The sequence below is a fragment of the Melospiza georgiana genome, chromosome 23 (assembly GCF_028018845.1).
Source record: "Melospiza georgiana isolate bMelGeo1 chromosome 23, bMelGeo1.pri, whole genome shotgun sequence".
NCBI classification, from domain to species: Eukaryota; Metazoa; Chordata; class Aves; order Passeriformes; family Passerellidae; genus Melospiza; species Melospiza georgiana.
Genome location: NC_080452.1, coordinates 9,412,783 through 9,426,759, shown reverse-complemented (window position 1 = coordinate 9,426,759; position 13,977 = coordinate 9,412,783). Strand labels below are relative to the sequence as shown.

Here is a 13,977-nt window from a genome sequence, read left to right as displayed (position 1 = left end):
GACCAGCTCCCCCAGGATTGGGGCTCCCGGCCAGCGGAGCAGGCACTCACAGGAATAAATGGAAAAACCCCAAAGCAAAGGCAGCAGCAAGGAGTTCACACTTCCCGAAGCCAAAGCAAGCAGATGCACATGTCCAACCATGTTTATCTGGGTTTTCATGTGAATTTGGCTCTGTCAATGGTGACTGTGTTGAGGAAGCACCAGACTCACATGGGCGAGTGTCAGAATAAATAAATAAACTGAGCAAACAGCTTTACCTCATCACTTCTCTGGCCCAAAACCTTACCTTGCCTCAAGCAAAGGAACCACACCCAGAGGTGGGAAAAGCCCTGGGCAGTGGCTGAGCAGAGGCTCCCAATGCAGGGTCTCACCTGGGCTCTTTGCTGCTTAACCAAACCCAGAGCCCCAAAGAACACGAGGCTGAGCACAGTGAGGAGCCCAGGCTGCTCCAGAGACACCCAGGGAAACCCAACAAGCATCATCTGAGTGAACCTCACCCAGTTCCACCTCTCTCCGCTTGAGCAGGCACCACCCTTTACCCTGGCACAGGGCAAGGAGCAGCCAACAGTCACACAGGGCCACCTGCTTTATTCTGAGTTTAGCAGTGAGCTCAGCTTGGAGGGCGCTGGGCACTCCCTGCAGGGCTGGCAGGAGCTGCCTGGCCTGGCCACACTCACCCCTTGTGCTGCCACTCGCCCGGTGTCACAGCCCTGCTGTCCCCCTGGCCAGTGTGGGCACGCAGCCAGCTCTCACAGATGGGACAGATGTGGTCACTGTGGAGAGGAACCATTGAGGGTGAGCACTGAGAGCATGGATGCGCCTTCCAGGCCGTGGTTCTGGGGTTTTGGAACAACCTGGGGTAGTGGGAGGTGTGGGGATGGCATGAGATGAGCTTTGAGGTCCCTTCCAACCCAAACCACTCTGGGATTCTCTGATAAGCACAGTTCTGAAATTCGCTGGGTTTTGTCCATGCCCACCGTGGCATCTGGGTGTTTTTGGGTGGAAGACTGACCTTTGGTGGTCCATGGGCTGCTCTGCCTCACTCCTCCACGGAGCAGCTCCTCCTGTGCCATCTGCCCTCAGCACATCCATGGCAGGAGAGCTGAACACACAGAGAGAACACAGATCCTGAGTGTGTGGCTTCCCAAAAACACCTCCTGCCCAGCTGAGCCACTATTCCCTAAATATCAAACCCTTGCTCCTGCTAAAGCAGGAAGGACACAAATTCCAGCTGCCAAACTCACTTTACCCACACAGAGATGCTTGCTCCCCCTTTCCCCTCGCTTTGCTCCCCTGTTGGATTTTACCTGGTGCCTGCTGGGCTCTGGCTGTCCCCATCACCAACGCTGGGCACCGAGTAGCTGCGGGGCTTTTGGGGCTGGGAGCTCAGCCAGTCCTGGCAGGCGGCACAGCCGTGGTGTGGGGGCTCTGAGAGAGGGGCCAGGGCACTGTGGAGCTGCTCCTCACAGCTGGGACACACGTGGCACTTCCCTGTGTGGCTGTGGACGAGAGAGAGATGGGGGAAATCCACCCAGCAAAGCCCAAACCCTCCTGAAGCCCCCTTTGGACAGCAGGGTGTTCATCGTGGCATTTGGAAGTCAAAAATTGCTCAAAGATCTTCTGCACAGGTGAGCTCGGCAGCACTGAGGCCCCTGGCTGTAGTCAGGCACAAGGTTTTGGGCAGGTGAACAAGCAAACCTACCAAAAATAGGAATTCCAGGGCTTGGGGAGCTTCTTCTCATCTGTAACCTCCAGGTGCATCGCTGCATCCCTTCCCTTCACCTCCTGCTTTTGTGAATTCACATTATAAGAGCTGGAGAGACAGAAAGGGAGAAAATTGTAGAATAAAAGCTTCACAACATGGAAATATTGTGCTAACCATGCCAATATACTGAAGGTACGGGGTTTGAAAGGAAAAATCCACTTATCCCCAGGGAAAGTTCTGATTTTGGAGGGGCAGCTTACTGCTTTTCACTCTCTTTTCGTCTCACGATGATCCCAGCTAGAATTCCAAGGGCTACTGGGGGAACTAACAAAGAAGGGAAAGGGAGAGTGAAATCAACCATTGACTCCAGGTATTTAACAGCAGACAGCTTTGGGGTAGGAAAATATATTTTCAATTTTAAGTACTTACCAATGCAACTCGGAATGAGGATGCTTGCTGGGGAGGAAAATAATGAAAGGAAGTTAAAAACATGAAGGCCAAAATGCGGTGCAATTACAGCAATTAACAGGGCTTCTAAGAAGTGGAGCTCTTACCCAGCCAGTAAGGATTCTCTTCTGAGGGTTTGGTTTGGTTTGTCTCTGCTGTGGTTTTAACTAGGGAGAGACAAAGGAAAAACACTCAAAATGTGATTTTATATGGTGCTCAATATATAAAATAGTTCAGAGAGGAGTAAACAACACATGGGCAGGTGACTTGTGCATCCCAGGCTGTGGCAGGGACCTCTTGTGCCACTCCAGGCCTTGAAGACAGAGAGGATTCTGCTGTTCCACTTGGCTTTATTGCCTGGGTATTGTTGGACACAAGACATAAATAAATCCTTTCTAAGTTCCCTCCACCAGCTTAGCAGCCACTGATAATATCCCACATTGTTCATTACATTTCTGCCTGCTCCTCTCGAAGGAAAAACATAAACCCAAGTCTGGTTCTGCTCCTGGTGCTGCTCAGCAGAGCCTGGCACCGTGCAGAGCCCTGGAACCAAAGCCCGCAGAGTGCCTGTGCTGCCAGACGGGCTGGGCAGCAGGGAGCAGCAGCAGGAGCGAGCTGCGGGCAAGGGGAGGCTGCGGGCAGGGATGGGCTCACCCCGGCAGGCGGGCGGGGCCCCGCTCCAGGTGCCGCTGTCGCCGCTGTCGCCGCTGTCGCCGCTGTCGCCGGTGCAGCGCAGCGTGTCCTGCCCCACCAGCTCCAGCCCCGGCTCACACGTGTAGGTTGCGACGGAGCCCAGCACGAACTGCCCCGAGCTGTTCCCACTGTGCTGCCCGTGGGGGATGGCTGGAGGAGGGGGACAGGAAATCACTGCGGGAGAAAGAGGAGAGAACTCAGGAGGGGACCCTGGGATGCTCTTCCCTTCTCTTCTTCTTCTGCTTTTGCCAGGCTTTCGCAGGAACCAGTGATGCTCCTGGGGATCCCTGCTTGTGACAGCAGCTGTCCCCTTGCAGAGATGCTGGCCTGACCTCACTCAGTGAAATAAACCAAAAATTTGGAATTTCTAGATTGGAATATTTGGTTTTTCCAGTCAAGCACTGGACAACTTCACTCACCCTGACAAGCTGGAAGAGGACTCCAGACAGCTTTGTCGCCCTCTAGGAGACACCTGATGGAAGGTGATGCTCCCTTCAGTCTGTACCTGCGGGGGCAAAAGGCACATCCCAAAATCAGCTGGTTGTCACCAACCAAGAATGTGTCACCACAGAGGTGCTGAGGACTGCATGGGCAGAGCCCCATGTCCCAGTTCACACCCCAGTGACTCTGGCCGGGCAGCTGGGGTGCAGAGGGAAGTGACTCCACACTCACCCACGGTCACAAACCACTCTGGCTGTTCCACCCAGCAGATGATCTTTTAGGATATCTTTTAGGATGGCTTGGCCATGTTCTGGATTGGCTGGAATACCACAAGATTTCTCTGAAATAGAGTAAGATTGTCCTTAGGGCACCATGAGGCTGGGAAAAGCCCCACAAACTTAATTTTCATAGCAGAATGGCAATTAATGGTATTTTATGTTAAATGTCATTAGAGAAGAGCAATTTTAAAATACAGGCGTGGCACTTGGAACACAGCATAGGGCAAAATGAAATGAGATGGGGACACTCACTCTGACACAGTTCAGGAACTTCTGTCCACGTTAAGTTGTCCAAACAGGTGCTGGTGGGGGGCTGGACTGTGGTGTTTTCATAAGCTAGGCGACAAACGTACCTCACCGTGGTGTTAACAGCGTAAAAATTCTGCATTTTGTCTTCTGGTGATAGCGCAGCAAATTGCACAGACCTGGGTGTGGGACAGCTGCCTGGCCACCACAGAGACACCCAAATGTCCGGTTACAGAGCAAAAATAACACTTTGCTTTCAACTGTAAACATAAATCCGAGTGATAACACACGAGTCTCACTAAGAGCATGGGCACCCCAAACAGTGCCCTCCTCCCTGCCCACTTCCACCAGGGAATCGTCCGAGGTGGGGAAGTGCAGCCAGTTCTCACTGGAGAAGTTTCCAAATCCCCAAAGCCAAACCTCCCCGCCTGGTTAACCCTTTGGTCACTTGGTGCTCTGCATTCCCTCCCCTTTTCCATGCGCTTCCCAAGCTGTTCCTCTATTTTCATTAACACACAAGTGCCACACAAGTGGCTCCAACGGCCTCGGTGGAGGGTAGGAAAAAGGGGCAGCAAGAGAAGTGGCCAGACCACTTCATCCTGTGTGATGAGGAAACCCCTGAGGCAGCGATTGCCAAAGCTGTGGGTGTTCCCGCAAGCAACTCACACCCTCCTGTGTCAGAGAAAGGGAAACACTCACGGCCACAGAACTCTGGCAGGCTGGACCAGCGGGAGTTCGACAGGCACTGGATGGTGTCGGAGAGAGAGGGGAGCTTGGTGTAACCCGGGACACAGCGAAAAGTCACTGTGGAGCCCACACTGAAGCTCTGCTGGTGTTTGCTGTCTCCTCGGGGCTCAGCGTGGCTGATATTTGGCAGCGGCCCACAGTCCCCTGTGGGAAAATAAACAGCGATTTAGTGGGGCTCCTTCTGCATATATATATTACACACACTCCCATGAATAACGCACACTGCCATGGATAACCCGCTTTCCCATGGATAACCCACACTCCCATGGATAACCCACACTCCTATGGATAACCCACACTGCCATTGATAACCCACACTCCCATGGGTAACCCACAGTCCCATGGATAACCCACACTCCCATGGATAACCCACACTCCTATGGATAGCACACACTGCCATGGATAATCCACATTCCCATGGATAGCACACACTGCCATGGATAATCCGCAGCCCCATGGATAACCCACTCTCGCGTGGATAACCCACACTGCCATGGGTAACGCACACTGCCATGGATAACCCACACTCCCGTGGATAACCCACACTCCCACAGATCCTACACTTGCACACCCGCGGGCGCAGAGAACGCTCCCGAACGCACGGAGCCCCCAGCCCGGCGTGCCCGGCTCCCCGCACCCCGCTCCCCTCCAGGGGCTCACCCCACGCCGCGGGCAGCTCCAGCAGCACCAGCAGCAGCACCAGCAGCAGCAGGAGCGAGCGGCGGCGGCCGGAGCCCATCGCGGGTCCCCCGGCACTGCCCGGGCAGCGGAGCCACTCCCGCGGGGCTGCTCCGAGCTCCGCGGAGCCCCCGCCCGCCCCTCCCGGCCAGCCCAGCTCCGCTGAGCTCAGCTCAGCTCCGGGAAGGCTCTGACGAAAGCCGGGAGCGCGGTGGGGAGCGGGGCTGGGTGTGGAACGCGCGGGGTGAGCGGTGCCAGGCGCGCCTGGCATCCCAAGGAGCGGCTCCCCGGGAATCCGCTGCCTCAGCCTCTCCTTCCCAGCCTTATTCTACACTTCCAGGAAAAAAAAACCCTCCCTCCAAAGCTGCCAAAGTCGCAAAGGAAAAGAAAATACCCAAACCTAAAAGGGCAGGAAGGGGAACGTGTCCTCCCAGTCCAAGGAGAGGGCAGCCAGCAGCTGCCGACCTGCACCTTCCTGTTTCCCTTGGTTATCCAGGAAACCGCGATGTTTCCACTGCTCAAACTTACCAACTTACCCCTTTTATTTATTTCTTTTTAATTTCCACTTTATTTTCCTTTCCTATACAATTTAAGTTCCAATCAGGTGTAACAATGAGACACAGAGGTGGTTTCCGAAGGAAGGAATCCAGCACCTTGGATAACGTATGCCTATAAAACACTCCCTCGTAAACACGGTGACAAATTCCATGGAGAGACCTTGGCTGCGTTTTCACAGCTCACTGGCCTGAACGGGTATGGTGGCTGCATAAGGCTAAAGGAATCTGTCAGCAGGAAGACAAAAAACACCTTTAAATTCTGGGGAATTCTGTATTGGCTTAGGGCAGTGACTTTGGCACGGGGCAGGAAGATGCTGAAAAGTATTTGGCAAAGGCTCTGCGTGATGCTGAGCCCCCGTAGGGAGTGGCTGCACTCAGAACCGAGTGAAAATGCCTTTGCTCACAGGCTGAACCCCTGAAAAACCCAGAAAACCCCAGAAAGCGGGCTGTTTTCTGCTTGGGGAGGGAGCAGGAGATATCTGTGCCCCTTGCCCTGTGCACCCGCATTCGCTGCCCCGCAGCGGCTCCTCCCGGGCGGTGGCTGAGCCCCCCGATAGCAGCTGTGTCTCTGCCAGGCCACCGAGGGCCAGCAGCTTTATCTGGCCCTGCCACCCGTCCCTGCAGCGCGGGGATCAGCCCCGACAGCTGCTGGTGGCAGGCACGGGGAGCTGCCCGAGGCTGGACAGCAAAACCCAGCAGCAAAAACAGCGCTGGAGCTGCTGCCCTGGGAATGCCACAGAAACTCGGCTCCCAAAACCTCCTGAGCTGAGCCTGGGTCTGCCTGGGCTGAGCCTGAATCTCCCTGAGCTGAGCCTGAATCTGCCTAGGCTGAGTCTCAGCTCAGGGGCTGCAGGGCTCAGCCCCAGAGTGGCTGAACAGGGTTAGGGGAGGTGTAACTCCAGCTGCCTTTTCCAAACTACTTCCCAGAAACACATCCCTGCTTTCCTCCTTTACTACTTTTTAAAAAATAGGTAACCAAATTCAGCCTGCCATGGATGGCATTTATAGAATAAATGTTCAGAGTGATAAAGAACTGACAGAACATTGAATCTGATCATTGCCAGGATATACCTTAAAGCTGATTCCTTCTTGAAAAAGAGAATAAACTACGATGAGAAAACAGCAGGGAGTTGAATTCACAGAGTACCCTTTACAAACAATTTCTATTTATTACTAAATAGAAATAAAAACCCAGAAAGGCTTTGCGGGTTTTAGGTCTTTACAGGACAAAATTGGGGTAGGCAGCCTAAAGAACACACACGAGTTTTCCAGTCCCTCTGTTGCAGGGTGGCAGCCCTGGGGAGGTTATTTAGGAGTTGTATTTCTGTGTCTGTGCCTCATTGATGTGGTCACAGTGGGACTGAGCTGGGTCCCTCCCTCTGGAAAGCAGAAGTGGCTCCTTTTCCTTATGAGATCAGAGATACCTGGCCCACACGTGGCTTTATCTTCCTGTGGTAGAAATGAAAACTGCAAGGAACTTTGGGCCGATACATGAAGAAGCTTTTGCCAAAGAAAGGGCTTAAACCACTCAAGATATAAACAGTGTAATATCCCAAGTACCGTAAAATAAATACAAGAGCTAAAACTCAGCAGGACAGGGAAGCCCTTGCTTTGCTTCTCCCTGCTGGCAGCTGGATCCACATCTGGATCAGCTGCAGCCAGGAATTCCTGGGGAGTTCGGGGAGCAGCTCCCTCCCCGGGGGGGCCGGGGCTGTGTTTGGGGTTTGTTGTGGTGTTGCCAGTGAGCAGAAAAACCTGCGGGCCTGGAAACACCGAGTCAGGCTGGGCGGGACAGAGCCGGGCTCGGGGAACTCTGCAGGAACTCCGGGGTTTTCTCTGAAACCCTGGTGGGGCCAGCAGGGATCGCAGCTGGATCGGGGTGCTGGGAGGCAATCACTGAAAGGAAAACTCGGATGGGAGGAACAAATATGGAAATCAGCCAATAAATGCTTTTAGGAATAATTTTCCATCGATTTCTTGGAATGCTAAAACATCATCATTAAAAAATTACCAGGTGGGACCACACTGATTTAGGTCATCCTTTACCTTAAAGCAAGGAGAAGGAGTCCTAGTAAGTGTGACCATTGCATGGGGCACTTTTGGAACAGGTCAGGAATGGTAAAAGATTTTCTGGTCTTGACCCAAAAGACAAAACTCAGGGATGGGCAAGCTCAGCTTGATCCTGACACCAGAGGAACAATTTTCACCATCCCTCGGTTGGGCACTGAGATCCTCCAGCTGGTGTTGTGTCTTCTCCTCTCACAGTGACACAATGACAGCTCCCAGCACTTCCCACGAAGCCAAAATTCTCCCTTTTCATGGATGAAATTATCCTCTGCAGCGGGTGGGGAATCTGGAGGACCAGGACTTCCACCACGTCCAGCTTCTCCTGGCTGTGCACGAGCTCCCTGTGGGGAACAAGGTTGGCATCAGCACCAGAGCCCTGGCACTCTCAGGGATACCTGGTACAAAGTCCTCTCTTGCTTTTAAAAATGCCCAGAAAATAAGTTAAAAAATTAATAATCTGTAATAACATAAGGGCAAGGAAATAATAAATTAGTTAAAATGTATTGCAGACAAAGCAAAGCTTTTTATGAGAATAGGAGGTCGGTGCAGTCAAAGCTGAGCTGTGAACCAGCAAAAAATGTAAATTATACAGAGAAAACTTACAGAAGAGAAGAAGATGACAAAAAACCCACTCACTTCCACAAAATGATGGAAATTTGGGCCGTTTCAACTTCTGCAAGCAGCCAGGTGGGGGAAAGAACCCCATGTACTTTGGAGGACACATGGATCCTTTGCTGGGCCCAGAATAGGATTTTGGGGATTTGTACAAAGGCAGAACAAATGTGAACCCTGAGGCAGCCCAGTTCCTGCTCACTGAAGAGAAATATGGGAGAAGAAATGAAAATCTGGGTTTTAGGGATGGGAGTAAGCAGGAGGTGGCACGGATGCCGTTGTCCCTCAGGACTGACCTGGTTTCCTGAAGAAAGAGGAGGACTGGGAGGGTTGGATGGTGTTTTGCAGGGCCTTTTTATAGAGGCTGAGCTTCCTCTCCCACAGGAGACCCTTCTGAGAGGGCTGGGCTCCATTTCCCTGGGCACCTGAGAAAATGGAATTCACGGGGTCAAATTCACCAGGTGGCCTTTCCTAGAAATGTGATAAAGGAGAAAAATAAATGCACTTGATTCAATGTCAAATGATTTCAACTCACTTTTGGGAGGAGCTCTGCTCTCCGTGTCTTTTGCTCCAAGTCTGACAGCTGAGCTTTTCTCTGGGGGAACAGAGAGGGAGCATTGCTCAGAGCACTCCTCCTTCCTTCAGAGACCACCCAGTCCTTGCTCCAGCAGCGCCTTTTTCCCCTTTAAAATTTCCTTAGCACTTGCATTTCACCCCTCCTGCACTTCATACCCTCAATATTTTAATATTAATTAATATTAAAATTTTAATTTTATATAAAAATTTAATATTAATATATTAATATTAATACCCTCAATAGGTTCATCCTAAATACCAAACTAATACTAAATACTAAGTAATAAATACTAAATAATAAATAAGAAATACTAAATAATATGAAATACTAAATACTAAATATTAAATAATAAGTTTCACATGAATACCAAACTAATACTAAATACTAAGTAATAAACACCAAATAATAAATAATAAATACTAAGAAATAAATACTAAATACTGAATACTGAATAACACTAAATAATATGAAATACTAAATACTACTAAATATTAAATAACAAATAGTAAATAATCGGTAATAAATAATAAATATCAAATAATAAAATAAATAGTGAATAATTAAAAAATAATAAATAATAAATAATTTCAGCCACTGAATGGGATGAAAGCACCTTTGCACTCGGGTGTGGCTCCACTCCAGACCCCGCTGGTTTTGTCCCTGCTCCCACACTGGATGCTCCCATTCCCCACCAGCTGGAAGCTGGGCTCACAGCTGTAGGTCACCGTGGAGTTATAAGCAAAAATCTCAACTCCCTCCCCATCGTGTCTCCCGTGGCTGATTGGAGGAGGTGGAGGGCAGGTAATTACTGCAGGAGAGAAGGACAATGTGTTTGATAAAGCTTCGGTTTTAATATAAAATACAAAAAGATTGAGTCTGCCTGAGGTTCTTGAGGATAAACTTTGGACGGTGCAGGTGGGTAACAGCCCTGGAGGGGTAAAGCCCTGCCGCCTGTCCCAGTTCTTCTCTCTGGTTTGTTCCCCAGGTGTTTTTCTTCTCACACTTTCCTCCCTCTCTTCTCCCTCTCTTTATTTGCCACGACAAATAAACAGCAGGCTTGCCACGCTCAGGATTCCTGGAAATCTCACCCCATCACCTTCAGTCATGACAAAAACGCTGATTTTGTGGGAACAAAGCTGCTGAAATAGCAGCAGAATGGGCATTTCTCAGCTGTGCTTTTGGGGACAGATTGACCACAGAGTATCCACAAAAACAATCCAAAGAGAGCTTTGGTCTGTACATGGGGATGCAGGATCTGCTGGAGTGAAGTTAAAAGCTTTAATCTCACAATTTAAGATGAATCTTACATTCACAAGTCGGAAGTTTGCTCCATTCAACATCATTTCCTTTCAGCTGGCACCAGATGAAATTATTCCCGACTAATTTGTACCTAAAACACATGAGAGAAAATCAGTGTAACTGCCCAAAAACTGGGAATATTTCCCACCCACCCCCAGTGCAAGCATGATCAGGAGTGTGGGAGAGGCAGTTAAAACAAGCAGAGCTGCTGACACTGCTGGTGAGCAGAACTCCTGTCAGGATCTGTGCTCATCTATTTTTGGTGCCTCTCTGCTCTGACTCTGCGTTTTCCGTGGCAGGGAAGGGAGGAATTGGAGCTGAGGCTGGCAGAATGCTCTGGGGATGCCAGACAGGGCTGGGCTGAGCTGAGGGATGCATTCCCACAGGGATTTGCTGAATCAGGAGCTCCATCCCTGCCTGCTCCTGGCTCACAGCACTGCTGGCATTGACCCTGTCCCCATCCAGGGCTGAGGTGACAAAGGGAGGAGCCCCCAGGACAGAGCAAGGTGTCCCTGCCACGGCAGGGGTGGCACTGCATGGGTTCTAAGGTCTGTTCCAACCCAATCCAGATTCAGATAGATCCCCCTGACCTCCAGGAGCAGTGAGGGGCAGCAGGGCTCAATCCATATTTAATTAAAGTGGCTTTGCACTGATTTGCTGGAAGCTCAGGGACAGTGACACCTTCCCCATTCTGATTCTCCCTCCTGTGCAGAAACCCTCAGCATCTGGCCAGGGTGGATAATGATCATTTCTGACCTAACTTGCATGAGCAATGTGATCCCTCCACCCTGCAGTGGGTTTCCAAAGCTGAGCTCAGCCCCAGCAGGGTGGGACACGCTCTCATTTTCTCGATTGCATCCCAAGGGAGAGACAAAACCCCTCTGCTGCATCTGGGGCTGGGCAGCACCAGCCAGATGATGCCAGCTGCTTCCTGCTGGAGGGAGGAACCCTGCCTGGAGTGTTTAAATTAAAGATTAAAATTCCAGGGCCTGTCCACTGCATTTGGGCCCTGATTGAAAGCAGGCAGCAGCCATGAGTCAGCTCCTGACTGTGGAAATTGTGTTTCACTGCACTTTTCCAGCTGAACTTTAATGGATTTTAGAAATCCCTTATTGTAACCCTTTTTGTTCAATATATCTCAACTATCTTAAGCTGAAATATTTTAAATAGCTTGTATTGAAGTCCAGAGTTATCAGCTGTGAGTACAACCAGCTGCTCCTGTTGGGATGGACACTCAGAGCTGCTCTGGGTGGCACTTGGAGGACAAGGTGGCCCTGAATCCTGGCCCTGGTGCCCTCCCTGCTGCTGTGTGCCCTCTGGAGCCGTGTCCCAGCACTCACCCATCCTCACAGGACACTTCCACCCGTGCTCCCAGCTGCAGGTCCCCGAGGGGCCCCATCCTCCCTCCAGGCAGAGCTCCTGGGGTGCCACAGGACCTCCCTGGGGACACGAAAAGGCTGAATGAGACACAAAACAGGGGCTCTGGGGGATTCCCAAAGGTTCCAGAGCATTTCGCTCCATGGGCATCACAGCCAGACTGGCAGGAGCCAAAGGTGGGGATCCCAAAATGCTCCACGCCCACAGGGGGGTTTCCATCCCAGTGGATTAGGAACAAGGTACTCGACTGTGAAAAAATATTCCTGTCTCAATATTCCATGGATGTCACCAAGAGAATGCTTTGCCTTCATGGTGAAGTTCAGTGCTGGAATAGCAAATTGGGATTTGTTCCCTGCCTGTGCCATGTCCCAGAGAAAACATCTTTAGGACCACAAAGAGGTTGGAAAAGACCTCTGAGATCACTGAGTCCAACCAAACATTCACTGGCATGAAAATCAAACCAGACCTGTTTATGCCAGCAGAAAAACCAAAAAGAACGTCAGTGATATTGCTGCTGTTCAATTTTAACAAGGAATGACAAGGAATATCCCCCAATTTCGTGTTAATGGAGCTGTTGGGATGATAATGACCAGGCTGTGTCATTATCATCCCAACATTTTGGGAGCAGCCAGGGCTGCTTTTGGGGCTGTGGGGCAGCAGGAATACTCACTCCTGCACAGCTCAGCAGGCTGTGACCACGTCAGGTTCTCCAGGCAGGTGCTGGAGGGGGAAATCTCCGAGGAGTTCTCGTAGCCGGGCCGGCAGACGTAGCTGACGTTGGCGCCAACAGGGAAGAAATTCCTCCTCTCATCCTCCTTGGACAGGGCAGCAAACCTCAGCCTGGTTGGGGCAGCACAGCTCCCTGGCAGCCAAGGAGAGCCAGCCTGACAGAGCTGCCCACCAGCAGCGGCCCAGACACCCCCTGGGACCACGGGAATGCTTCTGGAGAGCTCCTGGGGCTGGTGCCAGGGGAATTCGGGCTCCTTACCTGGCTCCAGCCTGCTGCAGGCACCAGAGCGGGCATGGAGGGGGGTCAGGAGCCCGGGGAGGGTCAGCAGGAATGGGGAGACCATGCATGGGCTGGGGGGCACCGGAGACCCCAGCCCCATCCCTGACTGAGCCCTCTGCCACCCCTGCGGCCACCAGGGGCTGAGAGGGACAGCAGGGCAGAGGGTTTGTCCCCTGGGCAGGGCAGAGGGTTTGTCCTGGGGACAGGGACAGAACCAGCACAGAGGTTTTGTCCCCTGGACAGAGCCAGAACCAGCACAGAGGATTTGTGCCCTGGGCACAGGGACAGTGCAGCATATCAGGTTTGCCCCTGGGGACAGGGATGGTGCCAAGCAGGAGGGACAGGGATATTCCCCCCCGGGCCGTGTTTCAGATATAAAGGAAGGTATTTACGGCCGCAGGGCTCGGCCAGCCTGGACCAGATGTCGCCGGGCAGGCACTCCACGGTGTCGGGCATGCCCGGGATCCTGCGGGCTCCCCCCGAGCAGCTGAAGGTCACCCTGGATCCCACCGGGAAGCTGCTGGAGCTGCTGGAGGGGCTGGAGTGGGTCATGGCAGGCGGGGGCCCGCAGTCACCTGCGGCAGGAGAGCAGCAGGACAACACCTCCTCAGGTGAGGAGCCCCTTCTGTGGCCCCTTCCCCGCCCCAGGAGGGTGTTTGGATGTCCAGGGTTCCCCAAGGGAAGGCAGCAGCCAGGGCTGGGTCTGCGACAGCCCCAGGCTCAGGGGAGCATCCCCAGCCCAGTCCCGGAGCTGCAGGTGGGACCCAGGCAGGTGTCCCCGGTCCCTCCCTGTCCCCGTACTCACCGTGAGCCGCAGGAACGCCGAGGAGCCCCAGCAGGGCCAGGAGCAGCACAGAGATCAGCCCACAGCTCGGGGGGTCGGGGGGTGCCCCCCATCCTGCTGCTGCAGCCGTCATTGCAGCGAGTGCTGCGCTGCTCCTGCAGCCCCGCTGCCTGCAGGGCTGGGAGGGGATGCTCTGCAGGCTCCGCCAAAGCTCGGGAGCTGTGGAAGCCTCCCCAGGACACCCACGGAGCACGGAGAGCAGCCAGGGTGGGGGAAAGTGTCACTCACAGGCTCGGGGAGAGCCTCCTGGTCCTCCTGCCCCAAGCTCGTTTGTGTCACTTAATTCTTTTCTTCTGAGGCTGGCAGGGAGCGCAGACCAACAGAGTTTTTCCAAAACTACGTTCCCAGACAAGAAAATCCCCATTCCAGCCTCAAGCTGCATCCCGGGTGGGAAACACCT

At 52.6% G+C, this 13,977-nt stretch overlaps 1 protein-coding gene across 1 annotated transcript in view; it reads right to left on the bottom strand.

Moving 5' to 3' along the window:
• The window catches only part of CR1 (complement C3b/C4b receptor 1 (Knops blood group)), a 64,199-nt gene extending 50,549 nt beyond the window's left edge, over window positions 1–13,650 (bottom strand). Inside the window, exons 1-16 of the mRNA XM_058040035.1 lie at window positions 13,539–13,650; window positions 13,126–13,308; window positions 12,395–12,586; window positions 11,688–11,787; window positions 8,082–8,200; window positions 4,510–4,701; window positions 3,817–3,900; window positions 3,518–3,626; window positions 3,265–3,350; window positions 2,807–3,019; window positions 2,260–2,319; window positions 1,966–2,029; window positions 1,703–1,813; window positions 1,308–1,499; window positions 1,013–1,102; window positions 678–773 (exon numbers count right to left, since the gene is read on the bottom strand). Coding sequence (XP_057896018.1) covers window positions 678–773; window positions 1,013–1,102; window positions 1,308–1,499; window positions 1,703–1,813; window positions 1,966–2,029; window positions 2,260–2,319; window positions 2,807–3,019; window positions 3,265–3,350; window positions 3,518–3,626; window positions 3,817–3,900; window positions 4,510–4,701; window positions 8,082–8,200; window positions 11,688–11,787; window positions 12,395–12,586; window positions 13,126–13,308; window positions 13,539–13,650 — 2,003 coding nt within the window. The remainder of the gene's footprint in view (window positions 1–677; window positions 774–1,012; window positions 1,103–1,307; window positions 1,500–1,702; window positions 1,814–1,965; window positions 2,030–2,259; window positions 2,320–2,806; window positions 3,020–3,264; window positions 3,351–3,517; window positions 3,627–3,816; window positions 3,901–4,509; window positions 4,702–8,081; window positions 8,201–11,687; window positions 11,788–12,394; window positions 12,587–13,125; window positions 13,309–13,538) is intronic.
• Window positions 13,651–13,977: the final 327 nt, after the last annotated feature.